General features: G+C 36.4%; 1 protein-coding gene across 2 annotated transcripts in view; it reads right to left on the reverse strand.

The window, feature by feature from the left end:
• The window catches only part of MMRN1 (multimerin 1), a 61,972-nt gene extending 53,182 nt beyond the window's left edge, over positions 1 to 8,790 (reverse strand). For both annotated transcript variants that reach the window (XM_054591548.1, XM_054591549.1), the window contains exon 1: positions 8,213 to 8,790. In XM_054591548.1, the coding sequence (XP_054447523.1) occupies positions 8,213 to 8,790 (578 nt within the window). The remainder of the gene's footprint in view (positions 1 to 8,212) is intronic.
• Positions 8,791 to 23,912: the final 15,122 nt, after the last annotated feature.

Here is a 23,912-nt window from a genome sequence, read left to right on the forward strand (position 1 = left end):
AAAGGAAAAAAATAGAACTTTCAATAGTATGCATATTTCTATACTTCCCAGATTGGTATCTCTGGTTGACCTCTACTCTAAACCTCAAATCCACAATCCACAGAGCTTTGTTGAGCTCTTTCTACGTGCCTGACAATGTTGTAAGTAGAGAATAGAATAGTAAATAAGGAATATAAGGTTCCTGTTTTCATGAAATGTATGTTCTGCTGTTGAAATACATAAAACATACAACTGTTTACATAAATAGACCTAATAATTTCAAGTAGAAGAAAAATAAGGGGGGTAAGATAAGGATGGCAATTTTACACTGAGTAGTGGGAGAAACTTATTTAAAACATGACTACATTTGATATATTCAGATTATTTAATGTCTGAGGAGGAGCAGGAAAGTTGCAATTTCATGAGGAAATGAAATGCCTCATTCTAAACACTGAAGGAAGAGTCTTCCAGCAAGAGCAAATAGGAAGGTGCCTTGAGGTGCATGTCAGCTTGACCTGTTCAGTAACAAAAAGAAGGCTAGTGTGGCTGGAGGACGTGAAGCCCAGTGAGCTTGGATGGTAATGGAAGGTAAGATCATAAAGACAGTCAGGCTCATGTCAATCAAGACCTGTGGGCCATGGTGAAGATTCAGCATTTTATTCTAAATGTAATAGAAAGCTACTGAGTAATTTTGAACATGTGAGCAAAATACAAAATTTCACAGATTTAAGATACACATATCTGAAATCAAGAACATATCTTGAAATCAGTAGCATCTTGCAGTCAGTATCAGTCAATTTCACTTATACTTTCATTTTTAATATGCAAAAAATGATATATAGTAAAAAAACTAAGTGTAAAAGATACATAAATCTAAAAATTCTAAGAAATAATGATGTCATACCTTTTTTTCTTATTGGCATGTGATATAATGTGTCACAATAGATAAGCCTGGCCCTGGTCAGGTAGCTCAGTTGGTTGGAGCATCGTCTTGTACACCAAGAGGTTGCAAGGTCAATTCCAGTCACAGCATATACCTAGGTTGTGGGTTCTCTTCCCAGCCTGGGTGTGTACTAGAGGCAACTTATTAATGATTCTCTCTTACATCAATGTCTCTCTGTCTCTGCCTCTGCCTCTCTTACTCTCTCTCAAATCAATAAATATATCCTCAGGGGAGGATTAAAAAAATAGATTAAGTCTTACATCCAATGAGATGCATTAATAAAATGATTTAAAAGTTTAAACACCTTAAATTTAATGTTGTGTCAAATCTACTCAGTAAAAAAATTAAAAGATCTCTTAATTGGGAAGAGCATGGATTATAGAAGGCAAAAGTGGAAATATGTGGACAAGTTAGGAGACTAGTGGTAAATGATGGTGGCTAGGAATAGGGCGGTGAAGTGAAGGTGGAGAACAGCTGAGGAATCTGGAATATATTGGAAAGGGCACCAAGATTAATTCCTGATGAAACAGATCAAGGCTAGAAGGGAAAGAAAAATATCAAGAACATATCCAAAGTTATGAAACTAGCCATTCACTGAGATGGTAAAGATTTAAATACAAGTTATGTGTGCGCAGGGGTTGAGGTTGTGGCTCTGAGAGAAGTTAATTAAGCAGATGATGTGTACCAATCCCTCATTTTACCTATTACCCTCTCAAGGAAGGCTTACTGACTTCTAGTGTAGGCCATGAACCTTGTTGTACACTCTCATAAGCTTCATTCGACATCAGCATTAGTGATTTACTCTTTCACCTCTCCATGCCCTTCCCATTGGTTGGTAGGTTCCATGAGAGCAGAACAGTGGGAGTTTTTGTTCATTGTTTTACCTTTAGCAGAAGCACAGTGCTGGGGATAAATTAGGGCCTCAGCAAACACTTGTTCAATGTGTAAATGCATTAATCCTAATTTCTTTTTTTTTTTCTATCATGCTTATTTCAAAGTGTTTGATCATTGACAAACACCCATTCTGCTTGACAGGAAACCACATCTACAGTGTAGCCCGGAGTTACTACAGTGCTAAGATGAGATAGGATACAAGATGAGACAAAATATGCCAGAAAAAAACCTGTAGAAATAAGTATTTATTTAGAATCACTATAGAACTTTTATTTAGAATCACTATAAATTTCAAGAGCAGTAGGAGAAAAATCTGTTCTTTTTTAAATCTTAAATTATCTCAAATGAGTTAAATCAATCAGGTTTTATCATAGAGAAATAAAAATATTTCTTTTGGAAGGATTCTTCTTTATATTCACATACTGATCCATAAATTTTATATTGTTTGTTAAACATTTATTGTGTACCTTTAAGCCAGAGACTATGCTGACACTGAAAATATGTCCCTGTACTCAGGAAGAGCACAGGTTCATTGCAACACACTCTTGTAGTCCAGTGACAGAAGAATTCAAAGAGAGCTATCCGAACGGTTACAAGGATCACCTAACAGCCTGAGAAGCTTCTTGGAAGTATTAGTAGTAGGTGTAAAGAATGTAGGTGATGGGAGAGGAAGACTAAAGAGGGAACAAAGGTAGGTTTAATAAACATCGTATTGTGGACCAGAGAACTACAAATTTTCATGACCAGAAAGTCATAGGAAATGAGGCTGAGGCGGTAGGTAGGATCCAGAAAAGGATGACACTGTATAACTACCAGAGTAAGAAATCTGACTGTAATCTGGGGGCAAAGAATAGCTTCTAAAAGCTCATAAGCAGGGAAATAAACTAGTCATCTTATTTTCCAGTTGGTTTAAAATACTTATTTTCCAGTTGGTATTGGCTAAAGGAGTATAATGTAGGAATTGTGAGCTATGTCTCTTAAGTCGGCCAGCCTGGATTTGAATCTTTACCTAAAATGTACTAAGTGACCTTAGTTAAATTACTTAACCTTTCTGTAAAGAGGTAAAAATAGAAGCTTCTTCATGAAGTTTTGGTAGTGATTAAATTGTGTGTGTGTGCGTGTGTGTGTGTGTTTTGTAGAACAGAACTAGGAACAAATGCCACAAAGTGGTTGTTTTTATTATTATTATTATTTGCTAATCAAATGAAAATATGAAAGACTTCTTTTGACATTAAAAGGCTTCTTTGCATTAACAGTGTCCATAAAAGAGAGACTGAAGTTTTCCATAATACTATTATAATTGCATGGTCTATTTAGCAAGAAGTCTTGAAAACTTGAACCTAGTAGAAAGGATTACCAAAAGAAAACCTCAGGCTATCTAGCACCTCAGACTATAGAATCTCTCAGTATGGTTGGTTTCTCTAGAAATAATTTAATATTATTTTCATGGGAAAGTCCATGGAATAAAGTTCTGTTCAGTAGGTTACACCTCTAATAATTTGTTTTCTCCTAACATTACATTTTTAAAAATATGATTCATGTGTCAGTGCTTACCTTTTACGTGACATATTCCTTGAAGACAGGAATTATTCCTATTTTTAAAATTCTACGTATCCCCAGAAACTAGCACAGTGTTAGGCATATAATAGGCAATGAGTAAAGAATAGTCAAATAAATAGTTTCACTTCACAAGCTTTAAAAGTGAGGTTTTTAGATTAAATGACTAGAATTTACTTAATACAAGTACTATTTAGATAAAACCAAAAGCATGGATACATGGAACAAACTGACAAATCTGAGAGGGGAGGGGAAAGGATGGGGACTGGAAGAGGTTAGACAAAAAGCATATATGCACAGCCCATGGAAACAGACAACAATGTGGTGAAGGCCGCAGACGGGCAAGGGCCAGGAACTGGGGGCGGGGGGCAAAGAAGGGCAAAATGGGGGGCATCTGTAATGGTGTCAGCAATAGAAAATAAAAGAAACAAGAAAAGGAAAAACTAGTATTTTAATTGCCAGTTACTAGTTCTAATTATGAAACAATTATATGTGACTTTCTATAGGCTATATAAATTTTAAGTGGTATTTTCATTTGAAAAATCTTTTAATTATATTTCCTATTCAATTGAAAATCTTTTGATGACAACATCTCTAAAAAAGTTTCCAATAATCCCCTGTGAGTGACTGAGTTCTATATGATTGGTTTAAAAATTAAATTATAGGAGTTAACAAAATACAGTTAATAGAAATGATCATGTAAGTGGCTTAGAAAAGGCTCTCAATAAGTAACATTTGTTACTATTTCATAGATCACATTCTCTTGTCACTAAACATGAGAAAGTTTAATTTATATCTGTTAAAATGTCTATTATAGACAAAAGCTACTCATCCCAAGTTGAACATTTTGTAATTTGTAACATTTGTTTTACAGTAAATTGGGAATTTTCCAAATTCCACCAACTATATGTTTTTAATTAAAATCAGATTTACTTAAGGATTTTTAAAATTTCTATAACCTTTGAAATACAATGAATGAAAAATACACAAATGTGAATCGATTGGCCTGTATTTTGTCCATCTCTTTATCATTTGATTAAAAACAACTTGAACACAATGTCTTTCACATAGCAGGTATAAGCTGCTATTATTAGCTTGGATTATGTGTTATAGTTAGTAAGGGGTTCAACTCACTTAAACACTTAAAGCATTATTTGGTATCTTGAAATTATCTTATTACAGATAAAAGGTATTTGAAAGTTGAGTTTCATAACACTAAACTTTTAGTATTTGAACTATACAGATAACTTTGAATATTAAAAGAATAAAATATTGACCTGCATTTTACACAGGTATTTTTTTTTGGTCCTTTTGAAAGTCTTTAATGATACTCTTTTAAGCTTTGTTTTGTTAATTTACTTCAATAATTCAATTTGAGTTTGTTCTAACTTTAAATCAAAATCAATTTGAACCCTGGCTGGTGTGGCTCAATGGATTGAGTGCCCTCCTGTGAATCAAAGGGTTGTTGGTTCAGTTCCCAGTCAGGGCACATGCCTGGGTTGCAGACCAGGCCCCCAGTAGGGGGCACATGAGAGGCAACCACACATAGATGTTTCCTTCTCTTTCTCCTGTCCCTTCCCGCTAAAAGTAAATAAATAAAATATATTTTAAAATAAAAAAAATCAATTCAAAAAATTGGCATTTTTATTCATCACATTCATGATGATGACATAACTCAATATAACATTACTAGTAAAATAGGATTGGTTGAGCATCTATTCTGTGAGAAGAATGCATCTAAGCATATTTCATTAATTTGAAACTTGCATAATTAGCCTGCAAAGTTATAGTTTTTTACTTGTACTTCTCATACCATATCTGTACTTGCCATATGACAAAACTGAAGTTCAGGAAAATCAATTGACTTTCTCAAAGTTATGGATCTAGATAGTACTGGAGTCAGTATTCCAACCCAGGACTACTTGGCTTGATTTTGAAAACAGTATACTTTCCACAACACCAGGTTGTTTCAATTTTTAAATCTGTTCACATCCCAACTATACTGACATATTTTCTTTCATGTTGTGGGTATAGTACTGAACAAATCAATATACCCTTGAGTTAAATTAACTACACTAACTGTTACTGTGCTGTTACATTCTTTGTTAGTAACTATCCCAACTAAAAGCACCTCCACAAGTGACTATGACAATTTCAATTGAAATAGAATTGCTGACTTCCAGTCAAAATGGCAGTATAGGTAAACATGGCTTGCCTCCTTACACAACCACATCAAAATTACAACTAAATTATAGAAAAACCTTCACTCAGAACTGGCAGAAATGAGTTGAATGGAAGTCTAACAACTACAGAATTAAAGAAACCACATCCATCAAGACTGGTAGGAGAGGCGGAGACATGAAACAGGTTGGTCCCACATCCACCTGTGGTGGGTAAAAATTCGGGAGGGATATCTCAGGAGTGAGGAATCCCAACCCCGTACCAAGCCCACAGCCCAGGGTACCAGTGCTTGGAAGATAAGCACCCATAACTTCTGGCTGCAAAAACCAACAGGGATTGAGTCAGTGGAAGAAACTTCCAGAGTCCAAAGCAGTTCCTTCTAAAGGACCTCCACACAAACTTACTTAGATTTACTTCTTCCGAGCTCCACCGGGTAGCAGCTTGAAAGGCACCAGTGGATGCAGGGAGTGTCTGGCATCAAGTCAAGAGTTTGGCAACAGCTTTCTCCCAGACAGAAAGGCAGGCAGAGCCACAGAGCTGACATGTGGGTACCATATCTGAGACTCCAACCCACCCAACTTATAGCTATTAACAGTAGTTTTTCAATATGAATTGCTGGTCTTGGCTCATGCTTTATAACTCCCTAAATCCTTCCAAACAAGCAACAGCTGGCCTCAGTGAACCCCCAGCTCCCTTATCTCCTGGCTAAGTGCCCCAAGGCACAACATTAGCAGCAACCAGCCTAGATTCACAGCTTGGCTTCACCTAGGAATCTCCAAGTCCAGCACAAATAGCAGCCATCTCCAATTGCTCTACAGCTTAGGGGGGACTAGCCCCAGATAAAACACAGGTGGGTGTTGACCTTGGCCTGCACCACCCAGGAAACCTCAGAGCTTGCGCAACCAGTGGATACCATCATAGTACCATCACCCTGCCCCTGCACAGCTGATTCTCCACAGAGGGTGGAGGTTGGTGGTCACTGTTCATAGCCAATCCTTACAACTTACTGGCCTGGGTAAATCCCTCCAATTGACCTGCCAAAAGCAACCAAGGCTCAACTACAACAGGAGTGCATACTTAGCCCACATGAAAGACACTCCTCGAGTACCCAGCTTGGTTGATAGGGGAGGCTGTGCCACTTGACCCTACAGGACACCTACTGCATTAGTCCACATTACCAAGACACAGAGTCAAAGAAGCTCGACCTAATACATAGAAACAAATGCAGGGAGGTGGCCAGAATGAGGAGACAAAGAAACATGTCCCAAATGAAAGAAAAGATAAAAACTCAAAAAAAAAAAAAGAGCTAAATGAAATGGAGATAAGCAGTCTATCAGATGCAGTGTTCAAAACACTGTTTATAAGGATGCTCAAGGAACTTAGTGAGGACCTCAACAGCATAAAAAAGGCCTAGCCAGAAACAAAGGATACACTAATTGAAATAAAGGACAATTTACAGGGAAACGACAAGAGGATGGATGGAGCTGAGAATCAAATCAATGATTTGGAACACAAGAAGCAAAAAACAACCAATCAGAACAACAGGAAGAAAAAAAGAATCCAAAAAAAAATAAGGATAGTGTAAGCAGCCTTTCGGACAACTTCAAGCATCCAACCTGTGCATCATAAGGGTGCCAGAAGGAGAAGACAAAAAGCAAGAAATTGAAAATCTATTTGAAACAATAATGAAAGAAAATTTCTTTAATTTGAAGGAAATAGACATGCAAGTCCAGAAAGCACAGAGAGTCCCAAACAAGATGGACCTAAAGATGCCCACACCAAGACATATCATAATTAAAATACCAAAGGTTAAAGATAAAGAGAGAATCTTCAAAGCAGCAAGAGAAAAGCAGTTAGTTAAAGGGGAGTCCCCATAAGACTGTCAGTTGATTTTTCGAAAGAAATTTTGCAGGTTATAAGGGACTGGTAGGAAATATTCAGTTATGAGAAGCAGAGACCTACAGGCAAGATTGCTCTACCCTGCAGAGATATCATTTCGAGTCAAAGATAAAGAGCTTCCCAGACAAGGAAAAAAACTAAAGGAGCTCAAATTGTTAAAGGGACTTACTGAAAAAAGGAGATGAAAACTGTGAAGAATATAATGGCAATAAATACAAAGCTGTCAACAACTGAACCTATAAAATAAACTAAGCAAACAAGAACAGAGACAGAATCATGGATCCTGAGAGTGTTTGGGTGGTTGCTAGATGGGAGAGGGGAATAGGGAAATGGGTGAAGAGATGAGGAGATTAAGAAATACATATAGGTGGTTCAGAATAGCCAGGGGATATAAAGTACAGTACGGGAAATGAAGTAGCCAAATAAGTTATATGCATGACCCATTGACATGAACAGTGGTGTCAGGATTGCCTGGGGGAGTGGGGGGTGCTGGGTGGAGGGGGCTCAAGGGGGGAAAATTGGGACAACGGTAATAGCAAAATCAATAAAACATAATAAAAAATAAAAAAATAAAATTGCCGCATTTTTTTTGTTCACCCTTTCCCCATTAGATAAGGTAACCTTATCTTAATTGAAATATGGTTTAATTTCACCTTGAACATAATAATCATTTTGTGGGAGCGAGATAGTTTAACTGTTAGCTTGCAATCTTATAGATCTTACAGTTAGGTAGAAAAGGAAGAAAGGAATGTTTCTTACTTTCCTCTAGTTGTTTCAAAGCTTGATTTTTGATAGTTGGTTCTCTGGCTTTCTCTGGTGTCACCTCTGCTGAGATCTATTTCCCGCGGGGATCGATTTCCCAAGCTGCCAGCTGAGTTTGGAGAAATCACTTGTTGATTTGACTTTCTGGCAAAGCTCTGAAGAAATTTCAGTGTGGAGTTGGAAAGGACCACTGACTCTCCTCCAGGACTTAACTTGATGCTAGATTTGGATCGGGAAGGTAGAGTTTGTAACTTTATCACCCTTTCGGTCTTCTGCGTGGATGTGAGGGCTGGCTTACTTGCACCCTCCGGAGATGCACTTGTGTCTGAGGGATACAATGCTGATGGTAGAAGACTCTTTTCCGTGGTAGTTGCCTCAGTGGCCATCTCAGCTGGCATCTGAGAGGTTGGAAGCATTTGGAGACTTTGCGTTTCATTTAAAGGAGTTAAAGCAGAGGTTACATTCTTCTGGGAGTTTTCATCACTGGATGTAGTCCAAGTCTGTGTAGTCTCACTAAGTCCAAAACCCCCACTCCATATAGTAGAAAGCAGGACAAATAGCCTTGCTCCCTTCATCTCAGTAGTTTGAAGAAAGAAAGCTCATGTGAATTTGAGGATGTTAGTCCTTCTAGCCTTTTCAACTGCTGCTTCCACACTGAATCTGCTAAGACAGAGCTCTGACAATATGAAATGTGTAGAGGAAACAGGTTTCTGTGTTTTGCAGTGGACTCAGGAAGTCTGATTTCCTGTTTCTGTAGGTTTGTTGTGATCTGTGTCCTCTGGAAGGATGGATCTATGGAAGTGCTGAGGGGTCTCTGACGAGGCTACGGGTAAATGGGAAAACACAGGCGATTGTTATCAGGAAAACCCACGAGAAAAACATGAAGTAACTTTGCCTCCCTAGGTACATTCATGTTTCATATGTTGCTGATTTTGAAGAGGAACTTCATGTTGATGACGGGGAGTATGGAATTTGTTTGGATGAACTCAGTGGAAGAGTTTAACATTTTGTTCTGCTACACAATGAAATTGAGAAAAAAATTTATGACCCTTCTTTTCCCCTGTGCCCCATCCAAAGAGCTACATTTTATTCAAGTGTTTATACATACATGTAGATAAACAAAAACTCATTTGCAGTGTTTCCATCCTTTTACACATTACAGGCTGAATTACTGAAAATGCATTAAACCCTATTTTTATAAATACACTTCAGCTATTCGCATTACTTGAAGTTAATCTCAGTCCTAAGTAATAAAAAGGAAAAGCATAAATAGTTGAATTATACAAGTATACAAGAAATTCACTTTAAATTTGCTCTCAGAACTTTTATCATAATTAATTAATGGAATAAATAATCTGAATTTTACTTCCTCTATTTTCTAATTCTGATCTTCTAGTGATTGGGGGTAATTAGTATTTTTACCAGTATGGAATGTATGAAGAAAATGTGAAGTCACATGAAAATACATCAAAATGGGATTATATATAATGATTTTGTACTTTTACTATAGTAGAAAAGTATACTAGCTCTAGATAATAGAGAACTAAATTGGTCAAATGCCTTTCTATGGATATTTTTCGAGTAGATATTTTTTGGGGATCCATTATTTCACTACTCTAGCAAATCTCTGATTCTCAGAGTTCAATTACGCTCTCTCATCCATAAAAAATTCCAAACTCTAAATTGGCTTCATCAAGGCACTCTTTTAGATACTAAGATTATGAAGGAAAGCAAGAATGTTCTTGGCTTACAATTTGCTTATGTTCTATTATATGTTATCTGCAAACTAAATCCATATCCAATTAATCTTCCTGTCAACCTCTGTGCCATGTGTTAGATGCTTGCTAAATATTCAGCCACATAACATTTGCTTTCAGAATTGGAAAATATGAAACCTAGTACCTGTTTGGTTATGCATTATTGCAGACATGTATTGAACATTTTTTCCTAATCCTGGATACAGGACACCAGGGTTTGTGACAAGACCTTATTTTTCTATGAATGACTAACTACTTGGTCTTTGCTTTTCTTTTTCTTTTTAATCCTCCTCATTCATTTCTGTGAGTACATTGATAATATATTAGAAAGTATATACTATAGGGTTATTAAAACTAAGACACATTAATGAGCAACAATTCCAACTGAATTTGATACGGAGTACACAACATCTGCTTCTCAGATATCTCACAGAACAATCCCACAAACCTTGAATTAGCAAAAGAACAAAAACATTCAGCAGACACAATCCAGGCAGCAATTAATTACTAAAAAGAGCAAAGAAACTGCATAATTCTCAAAGCACAAATGTGTTTATTTTAGTACTGAGAAAAAGACATTATAGCTTCTTTATCTGGAAAAGACACAGGCAACTACCTTAGGCTTAGAGCAGAATAGTAATTAGAAAAAAACCCAAGTCAAATTTCTCTATTTAATAGTGTACATTTTAAACCCATTTCCTTAGATTTAGTAAAAGTAGATGAATAGACTACCCAGAAAGTTTACAAAGCAACCAAAATAATGGCACATATATGTTTTGAAGAAAAATATCTTGGTCCTGTTGAGGATAAATGAACTTTAGTGGTAAAGGGTCACTCTGGATCTACAACTGATAGCAAATAGCTCTCAATGGTAATAAAAAATGAACCAAGCTAAGTAATTCATTTTGCCTCTTATAAGATATTGACCAATAATGACTTTTGGCTATCCTCATCCTATCTTATGAGGACCTTGTGGTCAAAAGGTTAAAGGTACTGTATCTCATTTTCAATCCACTCAGCCATCTTGGCGCTGTAACTCTCCAGAGAATCCCCAGTTCATGTGACGGTTTTAGGTGTATGGATTATCCCTTAATTGAAGAAATAAACTGTTAGTACGCCAGATGTGTCCGAGGCCTAATCTTACATTCTACTTTCTGAAACTCACTGATACTCATCAAAAAACAATTAAGAAAAATAATATTCCTGGGATTACAGCCTGATGAATACTCAATCCATTCTTCTAGCTACTCTAAATACTATCCTTGGATTAAATTATACCATTAAAGTTTTGTATACCTGCACCCCATCATTCTGCTATATACCCATTGCCTACTAGATTGTTTATATTTAATTATGTTTCACCCTGTTGCCATTTACTCTCCTTTAGAAATTTTATAAGACAGAAACTATGAAACTTATTATAATATGTGATATCAAGAGGTTTCTATGTCATATTTCATTGTTGCATAAACACGATGGAATATATATTGCAAAATGGGTTCTCTCTAGGTGATAACATGTTTATCTTTTTCCCTAATAATACATTCAAATTAATTTTCTAATCACAAGAAAAAGCAAGAATGTTTATTAAGTTGAAATGAAATATAAATATGAGTTAAAAGAGAATCTTAGATTAAGGAGTTCATTGTTTGCTCATTGTCCTATGTATTATTTAAAGTCATTCGATGGCTGTAGAATTATTATTCTTTGTAAAAATTTGGGAATATGGAATAATTTCCACTAGATTCATTGCATTTTTTGGCAGCTTCTTTCTTTTTCACACACAATATCTTATTTTCTTGAAATAGTTTAAACATTTAAAATAAGATTTTAGCCCCGGCTGCTGTGGCTCAGTAGATTGGGTGCTGGCCTCTGAACCAAAGGGTTGCCGGTTTGATTCCCAGTCAGGGCACATGCCTGGTTGCAGGCCAGGTCTCTGATAGGGGGCGTGTGAGAGGCAACCACACACTGATGTTTCTCTCCCTCTCTTTCTCCTTTCCTTCCTTTCTCTCTACAAATAAATAAATAAAATCTTTTAAAAAAATAAAATAAAATGTTTTTATTATAGCCCTTCTCAATAAATTGACACTGTCAAAAGATTGCAAAAACAAAGTTCTAAGCTTTTATTCAATATAATAGTGGTGGAAGAGTATTAAAAACTTGTTAAATTAATGTGTCAACAAAAGTGATTTATAAGCATTCAGTAAAAGGGCTGGGGGAAGAAAAGAAACAGATATACATGTGGTTTTGATGAGCCAAACAATGTGCTAGGTAAGTTAAATTTGGCATATTTTTTAACTATCACAATCAAGCTGGGTAAGTATTCCACTCTCATTTTACTGTTAGAACATTAAGCTTAAAGAAGTTAAATAACTTTCTAGGGTAATACTGGTAACTGATAGAACAGACAGTTATCTCTCAAAATATATATTGAGATACTGCCAACAACCTAATGATTGCTATTAGTTTGAATTTATGAAATTAGAGGAGAAAATTTGTGTTTTTATGTTTGCTTTTAGTCTAACCTTTTCAATTTTTTTTTTCTTTTGTTGGGTGCCTTTTCAATTCCTGCACAATATTGTAAAGGATGACATCGCCTTATTCATGGCAGTACAGATAACATACTCCTTTCATTTGCTAGACCAGAACCTCCAGGAGAACAGAAGACTGCTGTATCCCCAACATCTAGAACAGTGTTAGGTAGGCATTCAATAAATATTTGTTAAATAAATAAATAAATAGAACAAACTGTGAATGTTCTTTTATAAACACTAATAGCATCTGTCAGGGATTTAGGAAAGATGTGCTACTTCTCCAAATTGTAGCCATACTAAAGAAAAAAAGAAATGTAAGTGAATATGTACTCACTTTATGAATACAGCTTAAAAATTCTCCTATAGTACTCTTTTGATCAGATAGCCTCTTGTAAGTCCTTTCTAAAGAAAATTTAGAAAGCCCATTGTTCTACTTTATCTGTTTTCAGTGAGAGAGTTTGTTTTGAAACCATCACAAACAGATGAGAATCATAAAACAAAGACTCAGAACCATATAATAAAGGATAATTGAGCAGTAGTATTTCCAGAATAATTAAGATATGCAAATAGATTAAAATTAAGAACAAAATTTAGGTCTGAATGGGCTGGTAGTAAAAGGAATATGAAAATATGAGTATAATTCTTAATATTAAGTGAAAGAAGCATGTTAGTTTGTCAGAAATACTTCTTTTGTCCTAATATTAAAATTTATGCTTTATAATTAAGAATATAAAGAATACATTGCTAAAAGATGACCAAATATCCCTCATAAGAAAATGTCTATATTGGTAGGTTGCAAGACTACCCTATTGCTTATTTTATATTTTTCCTTGATGTAGAACAATATTTTTGAAATGAAAAGGTTAATTTTAAAAGTTTTTTTAAGACTAATTGCTTTTAAACATTTTAGAAATAACAGTATTTTAATTTCCTTACTGAAAATTTATGTCTGGCCAGGGAGTGATTATAATTTGTGACTTCTGCATCTGGAACACGCATTCCCAATTCAAGGGAATAGACATACATTTTTTTATTCCTCTTACTACATCTAAAAATCCTGGACACTAAATGTAAAACAATATAAGAAGACTGAAAGGAGAAGAAAAAAAGCAGTCTGGCTAGTGGACCCAAGGAACATTACAGCATTCAGTTCTCTGGATTTTCTTTTTGCCCCTGATCTCCCAGACTGGGTACTGGAAAATTTGGCATACTGGAAAGCTCAATGGTACAAACAATAAGAACCCCACAGAAAAGCCAAGGGCAGAAAATGATCAGCTTACAAAGACAGATAACTTTTTAGGCAATAACTGCCAGTAACTGCTCTAGTCCCACTTTAACAACACTTAAAAAAATAACCGAGAAGAACAAAAACCAAAAAAACTGTAGTCCCATCCCCGCCCCCACACCAGCAAAGGTTGAATGAAAAGCTTAGATTTTCCTACCTTACAAAGTTGTTATAAGGCATCTGGGCTTTCATCTCCTCCCTGGGGTAGTGTCACAGATGCCAGGAACTTCATCTTCAAGAAGCCTCCACTTAGTCACTGCCATAGCCCTCCAAAGGCCTTGTAAAGGGCAAGAGAACTAAAAGAAAAAAAATACCTTTGAGGCATTCCGGACCTTCATCAATTAATATTCAATGGTCCCCTGAAGGCTGGAAATAAGGCAAGAGGTTGGAGAGGTACTACTGTCCATGGCGTAGAAATACAAGGGTGGGTCTTAGGGAAAAAAAGAGCTGGTCACAAGATCTCCCACAGTATTGTCATCCCCTCCTCACCCCACTGTTTAGGGAGGAATTCCCACCCTACGGTTATAAGGATGACATGAAATCTGACACTGGATGGATGAGATGGACAGCAGTTTATATGTATACTCACAGCCTTGGGGTGGGGGTTGTGGGGCAGTAAACCACCACACACCACACAGCAGCCGTACTCAGGAACAGAGTGAACAGCCCGGGACTGTAGGAGGTAGGCTTTGTAATATTAGGAGTGTGGCTCCATCACTGCCTCCCACCAGACAATGTGATTGGTTTGTTTAAATAATTCTACAGACTGGAAGGGAACTGAAACCCACCACCCATGAATAAGCAGAAACTGTGCCTGGTCCCCTTGATAAGGAAGAATCTTTGTCTAGGAGACCTTATCCCCTGGAGCAGAGTGGGGAAGGGAACTTGTGGTTAAGGCCATCTGGGGCCCTCCAATTTCTCATCAAGGCAGCACATAGCATTGCATCTTAATTTTAGTCCTTAGAGTACTCAAAGGTCAGAAAGTTTTTTCCCATATTGTAAAGAATAAATTACTCTCTGGAGCATTACCTTGCTCAAATGGCAAGTCTAGCTGAATAGAAAAACCTGATCATGCTCTCAAAGTATCTAAAAACTCTGCTGAGTTAAACTAATTAAGACCACAATAACTTTAGTTTAGCTTAGACCTAGCTCAATTACAAATTCGTGTGTCTCAGTCTCCACAGTAGGGACCTGACAGAAGAGGTAGGCCCTTCTCTGCAGTAAATTTTATTTACTAAAGATATTTTACTCATATAATAAAAAAGTTATGAGACAAATTAAGAAATTTTTAAAAATGTAACCCATGGTCAAGAAAACATCAATAGAAAAACATCTAGAAATGCTCCAGATATTAGCAGTATCAAGGGGTAAGGGGATTAAGAAGTACAAATAGGTAGTTGCAGAATAGCCATGGGGATGCAAAGTACAGTACAGGAAATGGAGTAGCCAAAGAACCTCTACACATGATCTATGGACATGAACAGTGGTGTGGGGATGGCCTGGGGGAGTGGGAGTTGTTGGGTGGAAAGAGGAAAAGGGGGAAAAATTGGGACAACTATAATAACATAATCGATAAAGTATAATTTAAAAAATAAATAAATGAAATAATATTAAAAGTATGGTAGAATAGTATAAAGAATGTGGGCAACATGTCTTGAATACAAAGGGAATTCCAGCAGAGACAAAAATTATAATAAAATATCAAAGGGAAATGTTAGAAATAAAAATATATGTGATAATCTTAATAGCACACAGGGAATGTTTTTAAAAACCTTATCAGTTAATATGAATTCAGGTGAAAAATAATTATCCAAATTGAAGACAAAGATAAATGTGTAGACAAAAGGAAAAGTGAGATCTTTGGGACACTTTCAAATGGTTCAAATAACATACATATAATTGGGGTAAACAAAAGCGAAAAGAGGGAGATTAGGATAAAAGACAAATTTTTAAAGATAATAGATAAAAATTTTTCCAAACTGATGAAACACACCAACCCAAACACTCAAGAAGTTCCAAAAACCCCAAGAAAAAAATTATGCTTGGGTATATTGTATAGGTGAAATACTAAAACACAGAAATAAAAAGAAAATATTGAAACCACCCAATTAAAAAAGAAGCCACTTTACATAAAGGGTACAAAAATTATGACTGACTTTCTACTAAATGCAATAAATAAAAAAAGACAGAGAAATGACACCTTTGAAGTACTCAAAGGAAAAAAATAACCCTTTAGTTTAGAATTCTGTAACTAGTGAAAATATCCTTCAAAGTAAGGGGGCTATAAAGGCAGCGTAATAGACAAAACCTTAATTTGTCTCCAGAAGACCCACATGCCAATATATTTGATCATTTAAATAAAATGGATATATTCGTTAAAAAGAATTGATAGTAAAAGACATAAAAACATCTAAAAACCACATCCATAATAAAACTAACTAACAAAGAAAGCTCTAGGCCCAAAGGACTTTACTCGTAAATTGTATCAAACTTTTACAGAAGAAATATTACAAGTCTTCATAGACTTTTCTGAAAAAAGAAAAGACAATACATCCTGACTCAATTTTTGAGGCCATAAAAATACTAATACCTAATATTACAAAATGAAATATTTCCAGAAAAAACAAAACCGCAAGTTAATATCCTTCATGGACATGAAAACAAAAATACTCTAACTAAAGAATAGCATTATGTAAAAGGCTACTATATCATGACCACATGGGGTTATTCCAAGAATTCATGGTTGGTTTACATTCAGAAATCAAGCTATGTAATTCATGGTAATACAATGAATCTAAGGTAATCTAGCAATTTCCAAAAGAAACTAAGTTGAGTGGTTCACACTACATGATTTCAAGACTTAATCTACAGTAATCAGAACAGTGTAATACTGGTATTCCTAATACTTAAGGCTAAGAGTTCCCTAAAAATAGAACTCTAAAGGGAAATAATAAACCCAGATACCAATGCACACTGATTTTTGAGAAAAGCACCAAGTTAACTCAATAATTTAAAAAAATAACCTTTAAACAAAAGATACTAAGCAAATAAATATGTAAATTAAAAAACAATCTGTATTGTTGGTCAGAAGATGGCGGCAAAATAGGTAGGAGCTGAACCGTCTTGCTCACGCACCCAACTGGAACACCTAGCTGATCTTCTGAAGACCTGAGTGAACAGCCAATGAAATCTCAGCTTATTTGAAGTTTGTATGCCAAAGGTTGCAGAGGAAATTTGAAAATGGATGGTAAAGAGGTTTTGTAGGCTGAAGGGAAGGTCCCCAGGTCCTGTGCCAGGGACCACAGCTACTGCAGGAGCTTTGGAGGAGAGCCAGCTCAGTGACTGTATCTTGTCAGCTCCCCATGCTCCCAGACCTGCACCAGTAGAGGGCTGGTCCCTGGAAGTCGCTGGGGGTGGGGGTGGGGGCTGGGAATAAAGACTCAGTGGGAGATACATAGCAGGTGGCATTCAGCGGCTAGGACTGTGGTTACCAGCAGGGACAGTACCAGAGAAATTGGAGAGCCAGCAACGGCGCAAGATGGGAGAAGAGAAGGGCTAGGACTGACCAGGACCCAGATAGTGCTGGGGCTGGTCGGAGAGATGGCTGTGTGAAAAGCCCCACAATTTTTAAGATATCCTGCAACCAAGGGGAATCCACTCAAAAACAAAAACAAAACAAACCAAAAAACTCTTAGCCACTGTGCAAGACCTCTGCCAGCAGCTGGGTCAGCAAAGGAGGAGGGGTGCAATTTACTCCAAATAAGGGTGCCCCATGTATTGACCAAAGAGGGGCAGCAGGAGTCAGAGAGGTAGCAGTCCCCAGAGAGACTTAGTTTAATAGGGGAACTAAATTGCCCCGAAGGGACTTTGTGTGTGCACAGCTCCCAGACCAGCAAAGAGTGAGGAGGAGGAGTGCAAGTTGCTCCACACTCGGTGTACCTCATGGGCTAATCGAAGGGCTGCATGAGAGGCAGATTAAAGGCACTGGCCTGGCGCATATGGACAGTGTGGGCCACACAGCTCTCTGAGGGCTCAGCTGGAGACTGGGCACCTGTGAATACTGCAGCCCAAACCCATAAAATACAGTAAAAATAGCGTTTTCAACAAATGGTGTTAGAAGATCTGGACAGCTACTTGCAAAAAAATGAAACTCGACCGCCAACTTACATCATACACAAATATAAATTCAAGGTAAATAAAAGACTTAAATATAAGTTGTGACACTGTAAAAGTCCTACAGGAGAGCATAGGCATGAAAACCTAAGATATTCCAAGCAGCAATATTTTCACCACTATGTCCCCTGGAGCAAGGTATATAAAAGAAAGAATAAACAAATGGGACTTGGTCAAAATAAAAAGCTGCTGCATGGCTAAAGAAGACATCAACAAAATGAAAAGAGAGCCAACCCTATGGGAAAATATATTTGCCAATGATACCTCAGACAAGGGTTTGATCTCCAAATAAATAAAGAACTCACACAATTCCACTCCAGGAAGACAAACCATCCAATTAAAAAAATGGGCAAAGGACCTGAATAGACACTTCTCCAAGGATGATATACACAGGGCCCAGAGACATGTAAAAGGATGCTCAACATCGCTAGGTATCAGAGAGATGCAAATTAAAACCACAGTGAGATACCACTTCACACCAGTCAGAATGGCCATCATAGACAAATCAACAAACAAGTGCTGAAGAGGTTGTGGAGAAAAGGGAATCCTAGTATGTTGCTGGGAATGCAGAATGGTGCAGTCACTGTGGAAAACAGTATGGAATTTCCTTAGAAAAGCAAAAATGGAATTGCTTTTTGACCTGGCTAATTCCACTGCTGAGATTATATCCTAAGAATTCTGAAACACCAATTCAAAAGTACCTATGCACCCCAATGTTCATAGCAGCACTATTTACAATAGCCAAGTGTTGGAAGCAACCTAAGTCCCCATCAGTAAATGAGTGGATCAAAACATATGGTACATTTACACAGTGGAAAACTATGCAGCAGAAAGAAAGAAGAAGCTCCTATACTTCATGACAGCATTGAAGGACCTGGAGAGCATTATGCTAAGTGAAATAAGCCAGGCGGTGAGAGACAAATACCATATAATTTCACCTATTAAGTGGAATCTAATCAACAGAACACACAAGCAAGCAAAATATAACCAAAGACATTGCAATAAAGAACAAACTGACAGAAACCAGAGGAGAGGGGGATGGTATAACCAGGGGAAAAAGGGAAGGGTAATCAAGGAAGATATATAATGGACACATAGACAAAGCCAAAAGAGGGTAGGATTGAAGGTGGGAGGTAGAAATGTGAGGGGCAGGGGGAATGTTGGGGGGGAAATGGACAAAATTGTACTTGAACAACAATTTAAAAATTTAAAAAAAATCTTCACCACCAATGCATTCCATACCCAAAATTAATTTAAGATAGATCATAAACAGTATAAAAACTAACCTATGACCTTCAAGAAGCAAATGTAAAACACTGTCTTCATGATCCTGGCATAGAAATGGTTTCTTTGATAAGACACAGAAAACATGGACCATAAAAATAATTGATACAATGAATTTCTTCCAAATGAAGAACTTAAGCTCATCAAAGGACACAATTAATGAACAGCAAATCCTCCTATTGAAGAAAAATAGTAAAAATTTAGAATTTGAACAAATTACTCATCCAAAATATAAAATGAATTCCTATAAATTGATGAGATAAACAATCCAATGAAATAAATTGGCAAAAGCCTTGAACAGACACATAACAGCAGGTAATATACAAAGAACCAACATACACATGACAAGATGCTTAGCATAGAAAAAAAAATTAAAACTATGTAGATCTTCCAAACCAAAGATGGTTGGGTTTTTATTTTTTGATGGTTTGACTTAAGGTTTTTTATTCTACATGGTGTGAAAGTGCTTCACCTTCAGTAGAAACCACACTTTGAATTTTGATCTTTTCCTGGGCTAGCAACATGTGGTAGGTACTTACTTGTATTGCTGGGCAGTGTCAGCGAGCTCAGCTCACAGTCAGCCAGGTGATATGGGCAAACAACTGATATTCTACAGTGCATTCATTGTGTTAGAAGATTTTGCTCAACTGAAGGACAATAAAGTAGGTGGTTTGAGTGTATTTAAGATAGGCTAGTCTAAGCCAAGATATGTGGCATGTTAGATATATTAAGTGCATTTTCAAAAGGATATTTTCAACTTATAATGGGTTTATTGGGACATAAGTCAAAAATCATCTGTAATTAGATACTATTTCACAACCATCAGAAGAACTAAAATTAAAAAAGACTCACGACACCAAATGTCAACAAGATCTCAGGAATTCCCCAGAGAAGTGTAAATTGATACCATCATTTTGGAGAATTGTGTGGTAATATAAAGTTGGACATACATCTCATCCCTGGTAAAGGAATTTTACATTGACATATTTACCCAAGAAAAATAAAAGTATGTTTATAAAAAAGACTTACACAAGAATATTCATAACAGCCTTATTCCTAATAGAAGCCCTAGCAAGAAACAACTCAGATGTTCACCAAGCTATAAATGAAGCACTGTTTTTTTGCAATAAAAAGGAATAAAAGAGTGATATAGACAATAATATGAATAAATCTCAAAATCAATATGTTCAGTGAGAGATTTTTAGACAGAAAAGAATACCTATGTTACATTTTTATTTATATAAGTTCAAGAACAAGAATTACTAATTTATGGTGTTAGAAATCAGAATGTAATTTCCTCTGGTGGTAGGAGGATTTATTGGAAAAAGACACAAAAGATCTTCCTGGGATGATGGGGATATTTTGCATTTTACTTTGGGTTGTGGGTACTGAGAATATACAGTTGTCAAAATAACTTAAGCACTGAAGAATTAGAGGGGGTGGTTTGTATGTAATTTACATGTTAGGTTTTTTTGAAGTGAAAGAAAAAGAGTTTAATAAGCTTGAGATCAAGAATGTTTGCCCCCTTCCAGTGGTGTGTTGCTTTTTCTTAAATCAAGTGTACGAGCCTTTCTTTACCAAGCACAACACACCTACTATTTACATTTATCTGTAGAGCAAACATGATGGGGAGGATATCAACTAAAACTGAGTTAATATTCACAGAAAATGTAATATTCCTAGAATACAAACTGAAGGAAAAACACAATAGAATACTAAGAAAACTCCACTATTAGAATCAGGACTAAAAGCTAGTCTTTCTAAACATAATTCTGTCTTCATATATATTCTCTTAAAACACCTAAACTCAGTTAAATCAAGAGCTTAAAAGATTTAGTCTAATTTTATTAAAATAGAAAATGCTAAGTATTGTTTCTAACAATATATATTTACATATTTACTGTTGTCAAAATAATATTTATAAAATGATTCAATATTTACAAAAAGACAGAAATGACAAAATCCAATAATAAATTATTGTCTTTCTACCATAACAAAAGCCACGTAAGGTAGAAAAATGAGGAGTCAATAATATCATCTTATCTTACAAGAACTAAATTAAAGATATATAGTCATTCACCAAAATAGGAATCTTTCTGAGAGGGTTACTTTTCTTAAGCAGAAGGAAATTGGTTAATATAAAACTCTAATCTAAATCAATTGCTTAAATCAGAACATATCCTGGCTGTTAACAAACTGTAGTTAGTAATAAATTTAAGAAATGAGCAGATGTTGTAAACAAGTGTTACAATTAGAACAGAAATAGCTCACAAAGTATTTTATATTTGTTTGAAGTATTCTCAATAATTGTGATGTATAACTTATACCCAACTCCTTCATTAGTTTTATTGTTACTGTTTGGCTCTCAAAAGTTAAGTTATATGTTGAAAAATAGCCCTGTTACCAAGCAGACCAGGGCTGTCCATGTGATGCCTTGGTGAAAGACCCAACAATTAATGCTGGAAGGAGGAGATCTTTATTTACAATGTTCCAACCTTGGGGATGCTCAGAGCCCCTCAGCTTGGAGCCCTCCTTTCCCACAAGACCCAGCACTTGCCATGCTCCCACCAGGCCACTAAGTGAAAACATCCCCCCAAATTTCCCATGTCCTTATCTGTACAGGATATGGGATATTTTGCCATCGGCCTCTTATAATAGTCTAGAAAAGCATGTGCCATGTTACTCTGGATCATGGTGAAACTCGGGAGAGACACAGGTGTTAATAGTCCAGGTAAAATCCAGGTGCAGCAGGACAGGATCTTGCAAGGAGGTCCTTTGCAGTTCTGGAGTCAGCTAGAGCAGGCACGATCACAGCAGCAGCATCTCCTTTCTTGTTAGTCCAGGCTGCATGGCCTCCTCCCTCACTATAAACTACATGGCTGCTTGTTTACTTCCTCCTTCTCACTGCTCTCATTCAAACCGCATGGCAAAGATCCCTTTCTACGGACAGCACGTCTCTTCCCTCACTACCACTCCCCACGTGGCCAAGAGAGAGAATAGCTCCCACACTTGAGTTTAAATCTTCATCCTGAGCTTCCTCCATAACCCCATTTTCGACTCCTCCTACAATTGGTTACATCTGCCCATTCTCCAATATCCTGTGCATTTCTCTGGCTACATCACACTCCAGCGAGCTCCTTCAGCTATGTCAGCTATATAACATAAATATGGAGCTGGCCAACTTGCCATAGTTACGCAAAATTTCTCAATGGCTACGCCTGGCTTTTCTCTCTCCAAAGCCAAGGCTGTGGCGATGGGTTTTTTCCCAATATTCCTGGGGGTGTCTCAAGCTACACCCCATTCTGAACCTCATTTCATACCTGTTACAACTCTATAGAAATGGATTCAGTATACAACTTGAAACAAAATATCAATGGATTGAAGAAAGTATACAGTACTTCACTGGGGAAAGATATGAATCAGTGCTAGATAAGCCATTACTAGAGTTGTAGCAACAGTGCTGATTAGAATAAGATATCTTACATTTATGGGTAACTGACAAATCTAAGACATTTTTAATTGATATTCCTGTCTTGGTCCTTCATTTTAAAAAAAGGCATATAATTCATCCATACAGATGTTAGCATTCACACAAAATGAGAACACTTGCTTTTTCAGTTAGAAGAATTCATTTTAACAACATAAATTCTGAAATTTTGAAGATCTCATATGTCATGTCCAAAACAAAGCCATATTCCCTTGGAGTCCTTTAATACCTTAGAATAAGTGGTTCCGAAATTAAGAAATGTGTTGCAAATATGTTTGCTTCAAATTTAAAAATGAAATTTTAGCTTTGAAGTATGTATTTGGCAGATTAAATTTTAAACTCAACTAGATGCTAGCATACATTCCTGTAAAATTAAGAAGTTGCTTCTATTGGCAGTTATAGTTCATTGCTTATTTTTCTGTATGCAAGTCTATGTATCACTGGTTAAATTAAAGAAACAGTAAAGGAAATTATCCACTCAAAACATTCCTATGAATATCAGCAAAGGAATTCTCCAGATTTGTGTTTCTCCCAAAGCAGACAACACATACCTTTCCCTCAGTTTTTCAGTGTTTCTGTTACCAGATCCCTATAGGTAATACTCTCTCCTGAATATATCTACCCTACTCTTAATAAATTGCATAGTTTTTTTCATATTTTTATGGACCTCTTCCCTCCTAACACTTTATTTCTTTGAAAAGCACATTCATCACAGTGTAGAAAGAAGGCATCATGGCAAATAATACGGGATTGAACCTTAAATCTGAAATCTTTTTTCTCATATCTCTTCTGTCATCTACTACTGGTATGACCTTAGACACATCTCTTGATCTCACCAAGCTTTAGTTGTCTCTTCCGCATTCTTCCTCTGATGATTATATGGGTTAACGCATATGGGAATGTTATAATGTAAAGCAGTATACTGATAAAAGTTGAGATATTATTATATCAAGAAACCAGGGCTATACTTTATCCATCCTCTGCTTATAATTTCCATTATATTTTCTCTCTTCTGGCCATGACAGAAGCCTGGATCCACCTATCTTTGAAGTTCTTTGTACTTTAAGGGAGAATTATTTGTATTTTAAGCATTAGGAAGCCTTTTTGGGGCTCACCTGTTCTAAAAGTTCTCATTAGACAGAGTATCCATTTTCTCAGTTGTTCTTTCTTATGTCAA

This window comes from Pteronotus mesoamericanus, unplaced genomic scaffold (assembly GCF_021234165.1).
Source record: "Pteronotus mesoamericanus isolate MK-2021 breed Mesoamerican mustached bat unplaced genomic scaffold, CSHL_Meso_final scaffold_232, whole genome shotgun sequence".
Classification (NCBI taxonomy): Eukaryota; Metazoa; Chordata; class Mammalia; order Chiroptera; family Mormoopidae; genus Pteronotus; species Pteronotus mesoamericanus.